Source organism: Coloeus monedula, assembly GCF_965178545.1.
Source record: "Coloeus monedula genome assembly, chromosome: Z".
Classification (NCBI taxonomy): domain Eukaryota; kingdom Metazoa; phylum Chordata; class Aves; order Passeriformes; family Corvidae; genus Coloeus; species Coloeus monedula.
The window spans coordinates 42,073,396-42,091,905 of record NC_138822.1 but is presented as its reverse complement, the minus strand read 5'-3'; the positions used below and the strand labels follow the sequence as shown (position 1 = coordinate 42,091,905).

General features: G+C 35.5%; 1 protein-coding gene across 2 annotated transcripts in view; it reads right to left on the bottom strand.

Moving 5' to 3' along the window:
- Nucleotides 1–18,510, bottom strand: part of VPS13A (vacuolar protein sorting 13 homolog A) — a 108,950-nt gene that overhangs the window by 79,285 nt on the left and 11,155 nt on the right. The window contains exons 8-20 of one of the 2 annotated variants that reach the window (XM_082301604.1): nt 17,438–17,497; nt 17,159–17,239; nt 16,663–16,720; nt 14,533–14,660; nt 14,220–14,326; nt 13,378–13,549; nt 12,949–13,011; nt 9,066–9,201; nt 8,404–8,498; nt 7,468–7,610; nt 5,978–6,179; nt 5,783–5,897; nt 2,911–3,047 (exon numbers count right to left, since the gene is read on the bottom strand). In XM_082301604.1, the coding sequence (XP_082157730.1) occupies nt 2,911–3,047; nt 5,783–5,897; nt 5,978–6,179; nt 7,468–7,610; nt 8,404–8,498; nt 9,066–9,201; nt 12,949–13,011; nt 13,378–13,549; nt 14,220–14,326; nt 14,533–14,660; nt 16,663–16,720; nt 17,159–17,239; nt 17,438–17,497 (1,497 nt within the window). Of the gene's footprint in view, nt 1–2,910; nt 3,048–5,782; nt 5,898–5,977; nt 6,180–6,355; nt 6,493–7,467; nt 7,611–8,403; nt 8,499–9,065; nt 9,202–12,948; nt 13,012–13,377; nt 13,550–14,219; nt 14,327–14,532; nt 14,661–16,662; nt 16,721–17,158; nt 17,240–17,437; nt 17,498–18,510 lie in introns of those variants that run through there. The other variant, XM_082301605.1, reaches the window with a different exon arrangement.

Sequence of the window (18,510 nt, the reverse complement as noted above, 5' to 3'; positions counted from 1 at the left end):
ATTAATAACCCCATTTATCTACACTGAGACACAGTTTTAATTTCTTATGTCATTTTTCCTCCCAGGGCTTGATCTTCTCCAGTACGCAACTGAAGAAAAAAGACTATTTGTTTTGTGTGAAGCATAGTCATTCAACAAACGACCTACCTCTCACTTAAGCATATGTCACTCAAAGTGAATACAGAATTAATAAACATATCCTGAGGGGCAACTGAATTTTCGCTTATGGTATTTCTAATTTCTACTGAATCAGAGGAACCGATCCTGAAGTCATATTCACTACAAAAATTACTCATCCATTTCAGGAAAAAGATCTCACAGACACACTGAAGTCTGATTTTGAAATGTATTCTTCTATGTAATTCTTCAAAGAGTAATCTTGTATGGGTGGAAAAGGAGGTGGGCTATTAGATCTAGGATTTGATCCAGGAGGCTGTCTCAAGCACACACACAGCTACAAAGTGCCAGCTCCACAAACCGCCTACAAATGACCAACACTCAGAAGAGCTAGTGAAATTACTTGCCACTGAAAGAACTTGGATTTACAACCACACCACATAATTTTTAGTATCTACAGAGCAATCTTCTTCACTAATTCTACTTTCTGGAGCAATCCAATACATTCTTTTTAAATGTGACCTATTGCAAGGTCCTGCACTTGGATTGGGGCAGCTCCTATTACCAAAGCATGGCACCACCATGAATGATGCAGCTGATCACATAGAGCTCTGGTGGGAACATGCTGCCACCCAGGTGCCAGGCTGCAGGATGTGCCTGACTCTTACACCAACACCAGACAGCAGCAGTGAGAAGTCCTGAGGGAGGTGTGCCCAGGTAGAGAATTCCTCTGCTTAGTGACATAGCTCCAGGAGGAGGTCAGCAGGTTGACCTGATCGACAGCTGTCTGAACATGAGCCAGCGTGTGCCCAGCTGGCCAAAAAGACCAGTGGCATCCTGGCCTGTATCAGAAATAGTGTGGCCAGTGGAACTGGGGAAGGGATTGTTGCCCTGCACTTGGTACTGGTGAGGCTGGACCTTCAATACTATACTAAATCTGGGGCTCCTCACAGCGACAAAGACATGGGAGTGCTGGAACACGTCCAGAGAAGGGCAACAGAGCTGGGGAGGGATCTGGAGCCCAAGTCCTATGAGTGGCAGCCTCAAGGGAGCTGGAGTTCTTTAGTCTGGAGAAAAGGAGGCAGAGAGGGGCCCTTACTCAAAACTACCTGAAAGGAGTCTGTAACTCTTGAGGATGTAGGTGGGGAGTTTGTCTCTTCCCCAAAGAAACAAGCAACTGAACATGCAGAAACAGCCTCAGGGGTGGTTTAGAATGGATATTAGGAAACATTTCTTCATTGAAAGAGTTGCCAAGCACTCGAACAGCCTGCCCAGGGACATGGTTGAGTCATCATCCCTGGAGGAATTAAAAAGCCATGTAGACATGGCACTTACGGACATAGTTTAGTGGTGGACTTGGCAGTGCTGGGTTAATGGCTGGACTCAAATATCCTCAAGGTCTTTTCCAATCTGAGTGATTCAGTAGTTCTGCGATCAATATAAGCTGCTAACAAGCAGATTGAGAGCTGCTCTATGGAGTAGGGCCTGGGGGTGCTGGGGGATGAAAAGCTGGACGTGACCCAACAACGTGCACTTGAAGCCCAAGAAGCCAAACATATTCTGGGCTGCATCCAAAGCAGCATGGCCATCAGGGCCCCTCTACTCTGCACCTCACCTGGAGTACTGCAACCTCTGGGAATAGGTCCAGAGAAGGGCCAGAAATGTGATCAGAGGGACAAAATACATCTCCTCTGAGAAAAAGGCAGAAAGAGTTGGTGTTGTTCAGCCTGAAGAAGAGAAGGCTCTGGGGAGACTTTTCAGCAGCCTTTCAGCACTTAAAGTGGGCCAAAAAAAAAAGATGGGAACAGACATTTTACCAGGACCTGTTCTGACATGTCAATGGGTAACATTCTAAAACTAAGAGTAGATATAGACTAGATATAAGGAATTTTCTTACAAGGAGTGGCAAGACACTGGCACGAGCTGCCCAGAGAAGGGGTGGATGTCCATCCCTGGAAACATTCAAGGTCAGGATGGACAGGGGGCTGAGGAACCTGATCTAGGTGAAGATGTCTCGACTCATTGCAGGGAGGTTAGATTTGATGACCTTTAAAGGTCTCTCCCAAGGCAAATCATTCTATGATTCTAACTGAAATCACACATTCAGAAAGTAATTTTGTGGAAACTACATAGAAAACTTTAGCAAGATTTTAAAATTTGAAACAAATTCTTACTAAAAAAACAGACAGCAATTTAAACAGAAAGTGCTAGAATCAATCTTACACAGAGTACAACTAAAAAAAATTAAATTGCCTGTACACATGTAAGATCATTTATCCTGAAGAACACAAGTTCATCAATGAGTAAGAAGATCGCTAATAATATGGGGAAAGTCTCTTCTATGATTTTGTAGTGATAAATTATAATTTTACATACTTCAGGCAAGGTAAAAGTCAAAAAGATATATCATTATCTCAAACATAAGAGGTAAGTAATAATAATATGAAAAATAAGAATACCATTTAATCACATAAGAAAGAAGTTCACTATTTTATATTTTAAGGCAATGTAAAAAACTATTAGACACTTTCCATGTAACAGTCCAAAACATCAACAGTAGTTTCATACTAGGGGAAGAGTATTTTCTAGAAATTCTTTTGCATTGAATCCACTGAGAAGAGTTCAGTAACTTCTGCCTTGACTAGAAAGCACTTTAAAATAAATACCTAATATATAAACTGCAAGAGATACTTTTACTTAATCACTACCATAAAATGCAAATTACAAAACTGGAAATCATGTAAAAGCTGAATTACCATTTTTGGTAAATTAGTGCACTAGGCAAATACATACTTTAAAACTACCAAGATCCAGAAGTAGTAAATTTGATGTATGATCATAGAATCCTTTCTGTGGAACAATGATGTACGAAGCCATGAGGTTAATTTTGAGGTCAAGAACTTTCTGGGTTTCAATAACATACAACAAACCTGAAAAAATAGTACAATTAGTAAATATAAACAAACAAAAGTAATTAATACAAAACCTATAGGATTAAAAGAAAGCAATAAAAAGAAAATCAGGTCTAATTTTAAATAAACTCTGTACACCGGATAACTAAGGTACATATGATCTTCATATTTTTTCTGAACCAATCATTATAGGCAGTCCTTAAAGAAGCATCAACTACATGAAATGATGATAGCTAACACTGCTAACAAGTATAAACAACAACACGACATATGCAAACTCAAAAAAGTTTCCCACTGAGCAGAGATGAATTGAGAAGAACCAGAATGTGAACTGCAACTTTGCAATTACTGAGTTAACCCACTATGCTCCACAGATTCAGAAATTTAATTGCTCTAGATTTTCTTACTGGGAGTATCCAACTGCACTGGTCAAACTACTAGCATTTGCTAATAGTGAGATACAGAAGTTTACACTAACTCTGCTGACAAGCATCTCCATCTTGAGATATCAAAGATATGCAGATATATAATCTTAGAAAAAATATTCTTAAAAATCATGCAATTAGTTGGGAAAATCAGACAGTCATAAGATTTGAGACCAAATTCTGCTTTTTTGCTCAGCTGAAGAGGAATGAATGGTATTGCTTCAAATTAGTCTGGAAACTGCCTTACGATGCAGCCACAATCCATTAAATATTTACCATGTACAACACGCTGATGATCAAAGAAGTAGAGATAATGAATTATGAAGATGACAACATGACATTCAGCACATCCACTGGTAAAAAACCAATTAAAACTGTTACATTATCAAAGGTTGTCCTGCCACTGGAGAGCTAGACTAGTCAGTAAAGAACTGGATGGCAACTACATTTCAAGATTTGCAAGACAAAACAACCTGGAATAATAAAAAGAGTAAGATTTTTTCAGTTTGCACTGCCTAACTGAATTTGAGTGATGTAGAAAGGTCAAGCAAATATTTTCTTGTTTCTTTTATTTGGGAAGAAAATGTAGCGGAGTCCATAAATTGACCTCCAGTAAACCAAACTTTTGTAATGTCTTTTAGCGCTGAAAATCGTAACTATTCTGGTGTAGCAGGTTCCTTCACTTTTGCAGTTCACAGTTCCCCCATGTTTTCCAGCTATCTTCTACTGCTTCAAAGAAAAGTGTGAAGAACTCATTCTTGAGGACTGCAGGTCTGAACATACTAATTACATTTATATATTTCCATTTTTCTTATTCTACCTCTGAGATTAGCATAGTCCCTTGCAACAGAATATTCTGCAGATCAAATATTTTTTCCCTGGAAATTCTCTAAGACTCAGACAAGATTTTACAAGTAATGTACCACATATATTTAGACATTCCCACCAAATTTTTCATTTGTGACTGGAACAAGGTTTTAGGTTACTGTGGGCAACTCAGCATTCTCATGAGGGTACAAACAGTATTGGGTATACTTCTACAGTAATGATATGGTTAAACTGTAATAAACACAGAGCACAATTTCATATTTCCACAAAAAAACTAATTATGATCAACACCACTGTATTTGGTGCTAACAAACAGAGAACCAAGCATATTTTATCTAAGCAAATTTAAAATTTCATCTCAGAAATTAACAATGAACTGTTGTATCAATATACTCAATATTGCTCAAGAAATTTCTGAAAGAAAAGACAAGCAAGATGACTCACATAACTCTGGTTAATCTGATATTAGTCCTTAATTAATAGTTCAGTCAAAGAAGAACTAATGAATAAAGATACCATTGATACTTGATTTCCCTCCCAGTACTAGCCAGATAAAAGCAATCAATTATATAAACATTTTCTTGAGTTTTCTTTAAATTCTTTATCACTTGAGTATTCAGATTTTCTTATATTTACAATTTAATTATTAATAGGTTATAAAATTAAAAGAGGTTTAAGAAAGCATCCATTGTTCGTTTTTTTTCTTTTAAGAATAATTTATATATTAAATCTCCCCTCAGCATCAACTCCCATCCACAGAGACAGGACACTGTGCTGGACACAGCTCTGATCTACAAAGCCTCAGACATCCTTACTAGAACAAGTTAATTCCACAGACCTCAATGTTAGTCTTCACAGTATTCAACACTTGCATTCATGTCTTAAAATGTAAGATGTCTAGAGATAAACAGGATGAAATGAAAACTAGTGAAATGGCTGTAAAGCTGAGCAGCTGCAAGGCAGATAAACATATTTTATATAACTTGAACGGAGTCAATCCGAATCAAAATCAGTATTCATCAAGGAAGTCAGAAAATCAAAAACACCTATACAAAGGCATAATGTCCCCAAAAACAAGAAATCTGAAAGGGATTTAGAGGTTAACTTAGAGGAATAATATCTCAGTATCAGTATTTGAGGAGTACTAAATAACTAACGCCATTTACATATCAGATGAACTAAACAGAAGATGTAACACTCTTTTAACTCTGTATGGAGTAAAAATACTGAAAGACTATCTATAGTTTTTACATAACCATAGATATGTATATCTTACAAATATGTAGGAATAGGTGAAGTTTAAAAAGATACAGACATAAAATTATTCAATACCTAGAATCAACACATTGCAATGAGATTGAATAATTCAACTTATTTAGGTAGTGTGTTAGAAAGGTATGACTTGGATGCATACATCTCCATAGGGAAAAATGCAGTTTTCACACTCCTAGAATCTAAAATTTGTCTGAGTGTGCCATCAGAAGAGCATTCAGCACTTGCCTGTTGATGTTTTTTCACGGAATTCTTCAAGTTTCATCAGAGTTGCTGATGTCAATTGCTCTAAATGTACATCTTTCGGAGGTCTGAAGAAATCCACTAAGTTATTTACTGTCATCTGTTAAAAAAACACCCATGGTAAATTTACTGTTAAGCAGGATTTTTGATGATTTATAGTTTATTCAAATATTTACTTACTGCATCATATACTATTTCCAGTGGTTGTGATTCTATTCTAATCCTCTGGTCTGCTTTCTCATCCAAAGGATTAGTCTCAAACATGATGCTTAAAAGTGAGGTACTCTCATCTGAATAGACTGTTCGAGAAGACAGGAGACAGGGTGTACACTTTTCTCGAGACACGCCTGTAACTTCAAGCGAGGTAATTTTTGTTTCAAACCTGTAAAGAAATGTAAGCAGATTATTCAGATGCAATATCCATCTGGCTAAGTACAATTAGATGGTAAGAGTATAAAAAAATCAGATGGGGAAAATCCCCCCCCCCCACTAACCAGTACAATACATCTCTACCCCACCTTAAATATAAACAGCTTATTCTAAGGATTTAATACATACAATCATGTGTTAACTGTTTTCCATTTCATTATCTTTTGTGTCTGTTAGCTGCCCCTGTCTAAATACGAAAGGACATCCAAGTTATTTCCTCCATACAGTTTTCATGAGGAAAGGTGTCAGGGCAGGTAAGAGATTCAAATGGGAATTCTTCAGTATGACCTCAGGAATTAGAAGGTGTATTTATAGTAGGAAACAGACATACAGCAGAGAGAAAAGGGTTCTGGTGCAGAGAAATAAAAGAAACAAAGATAAATAGTCTCATTACTCCAAGAGGTATTTTTTAATTGGATTTTTTTTTCCAATACACTGTTCACCTCTGTAACAGCTCTCAGTTGAAGACCTTTATCTCCCAATACTCTAAGAAAAATAATTCACTGTAAAAAACGTAGTATTTTTCCTTTTTTCTTAGTACAATAGCATTATCAGGGCTATTTAGATGCACAGGAGTACCAACAGAAAACCCTTAAGCAAAACTTAACAAAAAATATGCATAAAAATAATCAAGATCAACGGTATCTTGGTATCATACACTGATTATACTTATATGCCTCAAAGTAGAGGGAACAAGGTTTAAAACAGGAAGTTTACCTTCTCCCAGAATTTTAAAGTCATTATATTTGAAATAAAATGGAAATATTTCAGTAGATGCTTTTCACCACCTACTGTGAGAGCACAAACCAAAGGAAAAATCATCAGTTACATCTTTCTTCCATAAATCTAAAAGTGAACTGGGAACACAAGAACTTTTCAGTCATGTTAAATGCCCATGAACAAGCGGTTGTGAGATCACCTTGTTCAGATTAAGTTTCAAGAGGAAACGTAACAGTCACTATTCAAAGCAAGTAACAAGTTAGTAACTGGATTGTTTGCACACAACAACGACAAACTGAAAAAAAAAAGGAGTGTATCTGAATTGGCACAAAAAGCTCTGAAGACGCAGAGAAATCAATCATGGAAAGAGTATACATGATTCATCTGTTAGCTGCAGAGTAATTCCACTCCAAACTGCACAAGAACTGACCACTTAAATACCATAACAGAGTATTAAAATGCCTACTAGACATCATCATCATTTCATGAGGAGCAAAACCACTTTGACAGAGAAAGCTCACCTTATTGCTTGTGCACCTGGTCGTTGGGTAAATACTGTACTCAAGTCAGTTAATGCAAATTCTACCAGCTTGGGAGTTTGTTTGTTTTCTCTTATTGATATACACATGCTTAATAACTTCACAGAGAACTTCATGGCTTCATACTACATGTGCCAGAAAAACAACAACACAAGAGTATAAAATATGTTAATATACATCTTGATACAGTTTATGAAGAGATGACAGCTACAAATAAGTTTGAAACTGTTGTTTTCATGCATGAATAGCTTGTAGCATAGCTGGTGCAAAAGACAAAGACTAGACTATCCTTATAAACAATTGTCTTTGATATCTTTACCACACTTTGTGATAAAGACTGTCTCTTGCAAAGCTAGAAAGCTGTTCATCATAAAATCCTTGGTATCTCACATTAAGATGATTTATCAGACTATTTTCAAATGGTTCAAAATGTTGCTCTTCCCCATTACAATCCTTGAACCACCTCTTTCTTTATATAATCCTTTATTCTACCTCATCTACTATCACTCATATTTTAGATTCCAGTGCACTTTCTGATCCCTTATTAAGATTCCTTAGTGCATTTTCTTAAAAAGCTTCTGAATATTTTAAGATAATATATGACTATACTTCAATGTTTAAATCACAATACACTACATCTACGATTTTATTGTTGTTAGAGCAAGCAAAATTTTATTCTTTACTATTTCAGAATATCTAAAAGAAAGCTTTATAACCACTATACTGAAACTGCATCTAATGATGCTCTGTTATGTAGAAATCTGGCATGCAGTAACTTCAGTAAAAAGTATCAGAACAGTATTCAAATATAGAGATAGAGCTTCAAGTAATTTAGATGTGATTTCCTACCATCTGTAGATTTTTATTAGTAGATATAGCTACCAACTGTTTGGTAGCATATAGTCAGCTATGACTTACTGATTTTGGAAGGGTTGGATCCACAGCTGTTTCACTATATCCAATTGCTGCATAAAGTTTAGCCTTCTCTTCCTGTGTCATCAATTCTTCAAGACCTGTCACATTTCAAGAGGTTAGGTAAACTCAGTATAGGTATACGAAAAATGAAGAGTTATACACTTCCCTGTGCTTAGCAGCTTTATAACATACAATAGATGCTGTCAACATTGTCCTGAATTAGTAGAAGAAAATACCCTGGGGCTTAAAGCCAAGTCTTGAGAATCTAAAGCATGCTTTAAAATGCTCTTACAATTTTTTCCTTACCTGTTCTATTTCCTAGCTTGATAACAACAGAAGGAGCCTTTCTGATTTACTTTCTATGTTCCATAATCTTTACTAGGTGCCTCATAAATCAAACATACATTGCATGAAATAGACAAATTTTAAGATGAAGTAAAATTTTTTACATTCCATTAACTTCTACTGTATTGAAGGCAGTTCAGAAGAAACTATGGAAGGAGTTGTACAATTGTACAACCTCTGTTACATACAATTAACAATTTCATCAGCAAAAGAAAAAGCTAAGGGAACATGTAAACAGCAGTAATTTGCTAACAAAGTTCCAACTGCTAGGGACCAAGGACTCTAATAGTTCCGGTAACAAAAAGAATAAATTATCATACTTGAACCCTTTATTTCTTGGCTTTGTTCATCCTTTTTTTCACCTGACCAGCTCCATATCCAGCTAAACCAGCCACCAGAATTTTCATCATCTTGTTTTACCCCTGGTCTGTAGATTTTCAATCCAGCCTTAGTTGCCTTAAATTTAAAAAATATTCAGGTAAGTAATTTTCTTCATGCTTCTTTCTTCATTTTCCTAAGAAAAATATAGACCCAAGGCAGCTCTAACACACCAGAACATAATTAGACAACCATTAAAAAGGCAAAATGTTGTTTTTCAGTTCCCCTTCTAGTCACTTTTTCAAGTACACAGTGCATTATCGGACCAATTTCATTCTGCATAATAACAACCACCTTTGTGAAACAACAGAGCATGTAAAACGTCAATAAACATTTCTTACATAGCAGATTTTCTCTCTAGCTTTCACCATAAAAAAACCCAACATTATATAGTGTTTTACATTACTACAACAGCTTTATAAAAAAATCATTTAAAATACATATGCAACCAATTAAATAGCCATCACAGGACAAATTTTACATTAGCCCTATATTTTTCCTTACAATATGGATACCCAAAGCAATTAAAGTAGTATTTACTCCCATAATACAGTATTTACTCTAACTATTCCTGCATGTGACACATACAGTTAGAATAGTAAGGAAGCCCTCCCTTCTTCCACACTCATTATTTCCACAACTAGGGGATGTCCTAGCTGATGCCAGTGATGATTCCAATACTGGGTCCTCAAAGAAGGTGTAGACTACATCAACAACTGACCACTGAAAGTTTGTCATGTGGACAGCAAACAAACATCAAGAGATCTAAAAGACAAAGTGATTCTCAGAACTGCAGTGATCCACACAAACTAACTTTCTTTGTGACTGATACGATCCAAAAATATACAGTTGCAGATAAGCCCTAAATTTAATCTAGTGGAAGTGAGACAGGGATCCCTTCTCAGCATTCAAAACCCCAAGATCTCTGCAACACAATTAGGGAAAACAGCTGACTATAAGTCAGTACTCTGTAAGGACTTATCACATCTATATACCTACTGGCCAAAGGAAGGCAGGACTCACCACAAAAACATAAAGGCTTCTGAATTTATACTATTGATTCACCTCGAGAGATGATACAGAAAGTCAGCTTAACAACACAAAGCTTCAAAAAGTTTGAAAAAAGTCCTCAAAGTCCTCTTTATAAAGGTTACCATGTTATCAAGCAGATGTCACAAAGTGGATGGCCCAAAGTAAAAATGGACGGGTCATACATAAAAGGATGTTAAGTCTGTGAAATTACAGGTTTCTGGGATACTGAGGGGTTGGTGCTGAATGACAACTGCCATGGCAAATAGGTGATGTTTAAAGACTCTTAACATGTCTGAGGCAGAAGCACCAGAGTGCAGGGTAAGAAAGATTGCAGACAGAAGCCACTTCTGCAAAGAAGAACAAAAAAATTTGTGCAGTATGGGAACTACAAAAATTTGTTGAAGAATCCTCTCTCCATTTACAATGGTTTAGTAATCAACAGAGTCATAGACTTAAACCTTAATCAGCAAGGTCAACTATTTTGACTAAAGAGAGAACTACCTGAAATGTGGGTGCAGCCAGATAGGTCAGTCTCTCCTCTCAAGGAACAAGCAACTGAACATGCAGAAAGAGTCTCAAGTTGTGCCAGGGGAGGTTTGTATTGGCTATTAGAAGTTTCTGCACTGAAAGGGTTGCCAAGCAAAAGGGTTGCCCGGGGGGGATGTGGTTGAATCACCAACCCTGGAGGTATTTAAAAGGCACATAGATGTGCTCTGGAACACGGTTTACTGGTAGACTTAGCAGTTTTCTGTAAACAGTTGAACTTGGTGATCTTCCAGGTCTTTTCCAACCTAAATGATTGCATAACTCCTTCCTATGTTCTTACTTAGGTAAATCCCAAAAGACTGCCCTAACTTGAAACAGGGTAACATTTCTCAAGCTGATACAGAGACTTGATGCTTAGCTCACTGAAGCTACTATCTGGTACTTCAAGCATTCATGATGAAGAAGCAGAAGTGGTCTGAGGTTTGGAATATAAAGTCCAAACTTTATTTTCTGGCTACAAAGTTGCCAGAAAATCAGCACTGTGATCACAAACGTGATTTCTGAGGAACTTGATTTCAATGTCTAGATAAAAGTAAGCCCTGGAAATTCAACTCTTACGTATGTTTTTAAGAAACAGAAAAGCTTTGGAAACAGCAGGATCATTTGCCTTGCTTTACTCAGCCCACATCTAATGGGTGCTCCTTAAAATATCTGGCAGACCTAAGGCTAACTGTCAGGATACCAAACCAATAGCAGACTTGGCTCTTGTAAGTCCTTCAAATCCCTTTTCAGAGGTATGACCTGATAACAATAACACAGATGGGTCCTGACAGATAAATGGAAATAGAACTCAATTTAGAATCACTGTGACCTGATTTTCAATACTTTGAAATATATTCAGATAATCATCTAGCACATCTTTCAAGACTTCTAACATTTTTCAAATGCAAGACTTAAAGTCCAAACAACCGAAAATTCATTTTCTTGCAACCTACTTCTAAGTGTTACAGGAAGCTATCTTAAAACTCAGGTTTTGAAGGTAGTCAGGAATGCAGTATGACATAACCTTTTGTAAGCAGCACAATCATACTGGGGAAAAGAAGACGAAAACTAGATAGGAAATATTTCAGGATTTCCATCACCTTGCAAGAAGCTGGAGGAAAAAGATAAAACCAAGAGAAACTATACACTATAAGACTATTCCAAGATCAAATGAGAACTAAATCAAAACCAAACCTTCCCCCACCCCTTGAAAAGCACTCCAATTCAGCCAAACTGAAGGGGAACAGCCATGAATGTTCCTTCTGGTTCTGTTACAGTCTGGATAACGATAACACAAGCATTCAAATGTGAGTGTACACATAGAAAAATAGAAGGAAAAATTATGTATATAGATTCCTCTTCAGAGTTTTGGGTTAGAAGCACAGTATCTATGACTCCAGCAATTACATATATACCACATTTAATACACTTCACATACTAAAACAAAAACAAACAAACAAAAAAATTGCTTTCAAGCACTGCCACAAGCAGTAACTGATATTTATAAAGTTTAATTATTAATTACTGCCTTCTTTCAGATTACAAACTTCTTATTCTGCTTACTTTTAGGTGCATTATTAATGGAGAAAAATCACTTCACAGATTTCAGAAAAACCCTAAATATTTCATTTCAGTGTCCTAGAAAGATGCTCAGACACTACATGGAAAACTAAGCAGTACATTAACCTAGGAAAACCAAGGCTAACAAATGAAATGTAACTAATCAAGTCACATCATCTTACCTAAATGCACTTACCTACTTTAAATCTGTTCTGCATTTGCTCTATCCTGAGTAACATTTGCAAATAGAAACATTGCATCTCTTTGCTAAGAGTCAACATACTGCAGGTGATCAGTCCACGTAACACAGTATCATGAATAAAAAGGAATAAACTAATGGTCCAGGCCCTTGTGGGGCGCAGGGAGGGACCCTCCAACCCCACAGCTTTGGGTGTAATTGTTTCCAATTTGACTTTGGTCATCCTTTGGCCATATTTTCCACAGCAGTTCTTTCCAACCAGAAGTAGAAAAGAATTTATCCCAGATCAGTCACTTTGAAGAAGGAGTATATGGAGCTATTTAATTTTTGGTTCATTACAAGCTGAAAAATTAACTACGCTTTATAATAAAAAACCATGAACAAGGAAAATCGAAAGACTGTATGATACCCAATTCAATCACCATAACTAAACGGCATCTGCCTAAAATTTCCACAACCTCATGTTTCAGCTATTCATAAGACTTATTTAAAAGATGCAATTTTACCTCAACTTCTGCTTGTTGCCTCGCTAGAGTGATGTTAAAAATATCCAAGGCTTTTTCAAATTCCTACAAGAGAGGTGAGAAATTAGTTTTGACAATTTGACAATTGTTACATTCCACAGCTCAGTTTTACAGGAAACAACAGCAAGCAATCAAATTTATGCAATCCAAGTTAATTTGCTCAATCTGAAAACTTCAAAGAAACCTGGAAAAGCACCCCAGTTTAAGTTGTTCTTTCTTGCAGTTTCTAATTTAAAGACTTACCTCATGTATTTGTTAATATTACTCACAGAAAAAGGTAGTGACAAAGTTGCAAGTACGGCCACTGAAAATCTTATTTTAACTTCGATCGATTTATGAACATTTTAACATTTAAGCTGGAACAAGTATCAAGATGAACAATATTTAAGCCTTCACCACAAAATTACTCACCTCCAACAGTTTTAAGATTTCTTCATTAGGTTTTTTTGATGTTATCTTGGTTTTATACATCTCTTTATAGTTCTTCACTTGCTTCCTATGATGCGAAATATGTTCCCATGACCACATTTGGAGCTTAGGTTGAACATTTACTTCAAGGATGCCATAAATAATGTATTTCCACCTAAAAGCAAAGACAAATGTATAGCTTACCTTCCTTTTGGTATATTGAAAAGACTCCTAAGCCTTTGCAGACTTTCACAGACATCAAGTTGAAAGAATGAAATGCCCTGACTAATACTGCACTTCTGATGAGTTGAGAAACCTAAGAATTTTACTCTTTTTCTCCCACACAAAGTTGACAGATTGCTGTTTCCTAAAATTCAAAGGTAACTGTGTATGACAAATACCCACAAATCTATGCATGTATGTGTGAGAACAAAAAAATATATTTGTATGGAATCTTCAGAAAAGAAATCAAATCCTTGCCATCTGTGTTGAAAAGGTTTACCTATTTTTAGATAAAAGCTATGTTCTTGTAATACTACCTAACATATAACAAGCAGGCCTTCATTTAAACAAAGTTATGATCCAAAAATACTATCAGACCTAAGTTCCTGACACTGGTCTTTAATAGAGCAATCACAGGTTTTCAAATATTGTGTCCTCAGCTTTGGTTTGAGGTCCTTATCAACTTCTTACAATACCAGCTTAAGAAAAACTAATAAAAACAAAAGAGAAGACTTCCTTTCAGAAGGAAATTAATTCTCATCTCCTTAAGTAAGAAGCAATTCCTTGGTAATTATTTCAAGGTAATAACCAACAAATTATTTTCGAAGTCTGAGGTTGCCTACCATGTCTTGGCGTTGTTGTGCAATGGAACATCAGGTCTGTACTTCCTATATGGCAGATTTCGAGTCATCATATCAATAGACTCAAGAAGCTCCATAACACTGAAGTACTAGGCAAAGAAATTCAAACTGAGCATTATTACCTGAGAACAACAAGTATCAAACTTCTCTTTGAAGAGAAAATTAGTAAAAAAGAAATACAAGACTAAGTTAACAGACTCCATACGTACACCGAAAAATTTAAGACTGCCTTTCTTATTTGTGCTAGCTGAATTTTTTACTACATTACATATAACTTCAGAAAAATAGTTTGTACCTGTGGCTTATTGAATTCAACAGTTATATCCTGTAAGTTTACATCTAAATCCATTTTTGGTGATGAAAAGTCAACATCAGATCGAGGATTCATAAGGAGTTTGGCTCTAGCTGAAATTGGGCGGAATACTAAAAAACACAAGTTGATACAAAAAGTGCAATTAAATTATTTAAGACTGTAATTAATTTTATATATACTTAAATTATGACAGATTATTAGTTTTAAAATGCTAGACTTGAAAAACATTAAGTCCATCAACAGAGCTTAAAATAGAATACAATCTAAACTAAATTTTCAGTTTCACTCTGGCAACATTTATCATACAAATTTTTGCAGATCACCACCACAAACTTTCCTGTATGCTGAACTACATACAGATGTTTCAATAAATAGTTTACATTTGTAACAAATGTATTCTTTTTTTGGCTATGATACATTTATAGCACAAGACAGATTCAAATATAGCATTTATTTCACTATAGGAACTCTTATTCCATAAGGTTTTTTAAATTGTTTTTGTTACGAATGCTTTACTGTTTGAGAAATTATACTCACAACAGTGGTTAAAACCAAACATTCCATATTTCTAAATCCAAGCCCAAGCAAGAATGAAAAGAAAATCAACATGGATTCTACATAAAAGTGAGGCACATCACAAGAAAAAACATTCGGAGCAGATGTTTTATCTGTTCCATAGCCTGGCAATATCAGGCATTTGACGCGATGTTTAGTTCAGTATTTTAATCTGTTTCAGCAATTGATCCAACAATCAGAATTTTTATATTGCTTGAATTTGTGTAAATCATATTTTTATCAAACACAACTTCTTTCATCTCTGATATATAATACAGAAAATACTGATATATTACCTATATATCAGTATTTTATATCACTATTTGCTACCTATAGCAAATACTCCAAATTCTCTGAAAGGTTCATACAAGTGGAAACAGGCATTTTTGCAAGATGAAACCATGAAACTTCTAGCTACACCTGTATATAGTAGCATTTCAATTAATCTTCTCCCTGTATTTAGGTTCCTAAACTTCATTTTTTGTAATTCTCATATGTAAGTATAATGTTTGTATTTACATCAAGTGATAGAATTAGACTTCATGCTTATTGCCTTCCTATCAAAGTTTTAATCTGAAGACTTGCCCTAAACAGGACCAAATTTTCATTTACCACAGAACACCATAGTCTGCATCTCTGATGGCACTGCTGAATTTAAAGAGTGTAAATCATGAATCCTAAGCTTTACATACACCTATTTTGAACTTACTACATAAAGACTTAAACATCCTACGATGTTTAACACTTGTTCTCTTACAAAAAAGAGTCAAAGCCAGAGTCAAAAAAGATGGATAAGAAATCAGAAGAAATTGCTACATAGTTCTCTGTCAGTCAAAATAGGACTCACTCAGGGGAAAGTGGCAGCATAAAGCTGACAGTGTCTTTTTTAACCCTGGCTATAGTAAACTGAGGACTTTCTTCCCAGAAAACAAGCCACTTCAAAGGCCATTCAGCCTTGTGAACAGTTTCTAAACCATCACACAGATGCACATGATAAATACAAATCATGTATTTTACAATGGAAAGTAAACTATCACCATGTTTGAGTGATGCCAATGTGACTTTCAGCTTTCCGACTTAAGTAAGAAACACTCAAAGCAATATAACTTGCAATATTCCCACTAAAAAGTTAATGTTTCAAAGCTGTGTGATTACTGTTTCCACCTCACATGAACAAAGACACTTTGCACAAAGCAGGTGACCTCAAAAACATACTCAAACTAATCTAAATTCACAAAATTTACACAGACCACATGTTATTGCTAAGCTTCTTAAATAAAGGAATTCATCAATGGGTGTTAACAATGAGGGTCTATGTATGACATTCCATTAGAATGACACATGACTCAAGACAAATTTTTATTAAGGCTTTTTTAAGGCTACCTATACAATATGGTATTCACTGTCACAAAGACAGTGTCAGAAAGTGTCAGTAAGTTACTCTTACAGGATTAAATTGCACTCCTTAAGATTTTTGAGTAACAGCCAAAGTTACAACCTCTCAGATGCACCAAAAATTAGAATTATGAATGCATATTACAATTAATTAACACTCACCAAAATCATAACCCTCTGGAATCACATTGTGGCTGGCAACTCCGTGTTTTAAGTTAACCTACACACACAACAGAGTTAAAAGAAAATTGCATTTCTATTTCCAGATAAAGCTTTTAAAAGTACAAAATGTTAGCATTTTTAAACAGTTCTCAGATAATCCCCCTGATCCAAAGTAAAATTCAAATACTCATCTATGTTTTAAACAGAATGCTATGTCTGTCTTTAGCTATCACTGAACAAGGTGACGATCAATTGTGTACATTTTGTTACTGGCAGAAGACTAGGGTTTTTTTAACTTTCTCAGATGGGTGTTACATGTCCATCACATAAAAGCCTTAACCATGTACTATTTTTTCCTAAAAACGCTTTTAGCTACAAACAGTTCCCCAGGACGCTGACATAAACAGAAGCAGGCCTGAATGCGAAGCACGTTCTCTGCTTCCCAGTTTCAACTAGAATGCAAGCTAGATACACTACTTCGTGGTGCTTCACTTACCAATGATTCATCATAACCACCATGGTAGAACATCTCCGATTTCACATTCCAATAAGCAAAAAGGTTATCCAGTCGCACAAGCTGAAAATACAAACAAATTTTAGATCAATAATTTGAAATTCACAAAGTCTGGATGAATAAAAATATAAAAATGAATGTTACTTTTGGTTTAGAGACTACATAGTTACAACTTTTCTTGATCTTAATTTCTGTGGAAGAAATTCTAATGCAGCTGGTTTTATTAGGAATTCTTTCTTTAGCCGACAGTTTATACTGTACCTTGTGGAACAACTTGGCAGTTTCATCATGTAAACATGGATTCCAATTCTTATCTGAGGTCTGAAATGAAAATTAAATGAAGTTACTCTGTTTATAATTCACCAACATGTTATAACCGAAACAAACTACTAAAAAAGAAAGAAACATCATCATAATTAAATGCCATGGAAAATACTGGGACACAATCTTCTGATTTAAGATGATTAATCCATTATTTTAAGTGAAAACTTGATAAGGCTATTTTCCCAAAAAAAATACGTATAATTATAAAATATGCACTGATTAATAGGCTTCACACAAGAACCAAAGACACCATAAAATTCTGTTTTCTGTATTTCAAACTGTTTTCCTTCACACCAGTATTATTTTTAGGCAGGTTCTTTGAACAGAGATAAAAAAGGGATTGAATTCTTTTATAAATCTGGAAGTAATTCATTTTAGTTTGAGCCTAAAGAAGACCTTTCAATGTGCTAGGAACAAGCGTTCATGAGATCACCGTGTCACTGAAGAAAGTAGCACTTGTTTAAGACATATTTTCTTTAAGACTAGCAGTTACACAGCAAAAACTGCTGAATCAGAGCAACTCAGCACCATCAGCATATTGCTACTACACAGTCTTCCAGAAAAAAAATTCCATACTGTTTGTGATGACTACTCTTAGCACAATAAAGTGCAGTTCGAAAAAAAAATTAGCTCCAGCTGAAAAAAAAAGACATCATCCTTTTTTTCTTTTTCCTTCCCCACCACGACCCCCACTCCCTGTTATCAGGTGGTAACTTCCTTTCTTGGAGCTCAAGTCAGTTTCAGTAAAATATTCAGAGTTTGAACAGCCCAAATACAGCAAAGTGGATTGGAAATCACAAAGTGCAGCAGGATGATTCCTCCTAAAAATCTATTTTAATGCTAGCATTTTACCTTTAATGGCATACCCACCACAGTATTTATGCTGAATTTGATAAACCAAGTAGTTACCATTGTGCGTTGCTGATGATTATAGCTACACTTTCATTAAACAGTATGTTACCAGAAGCACAACACACAAAAATACAACTTCACCTATTGGTATATATCAA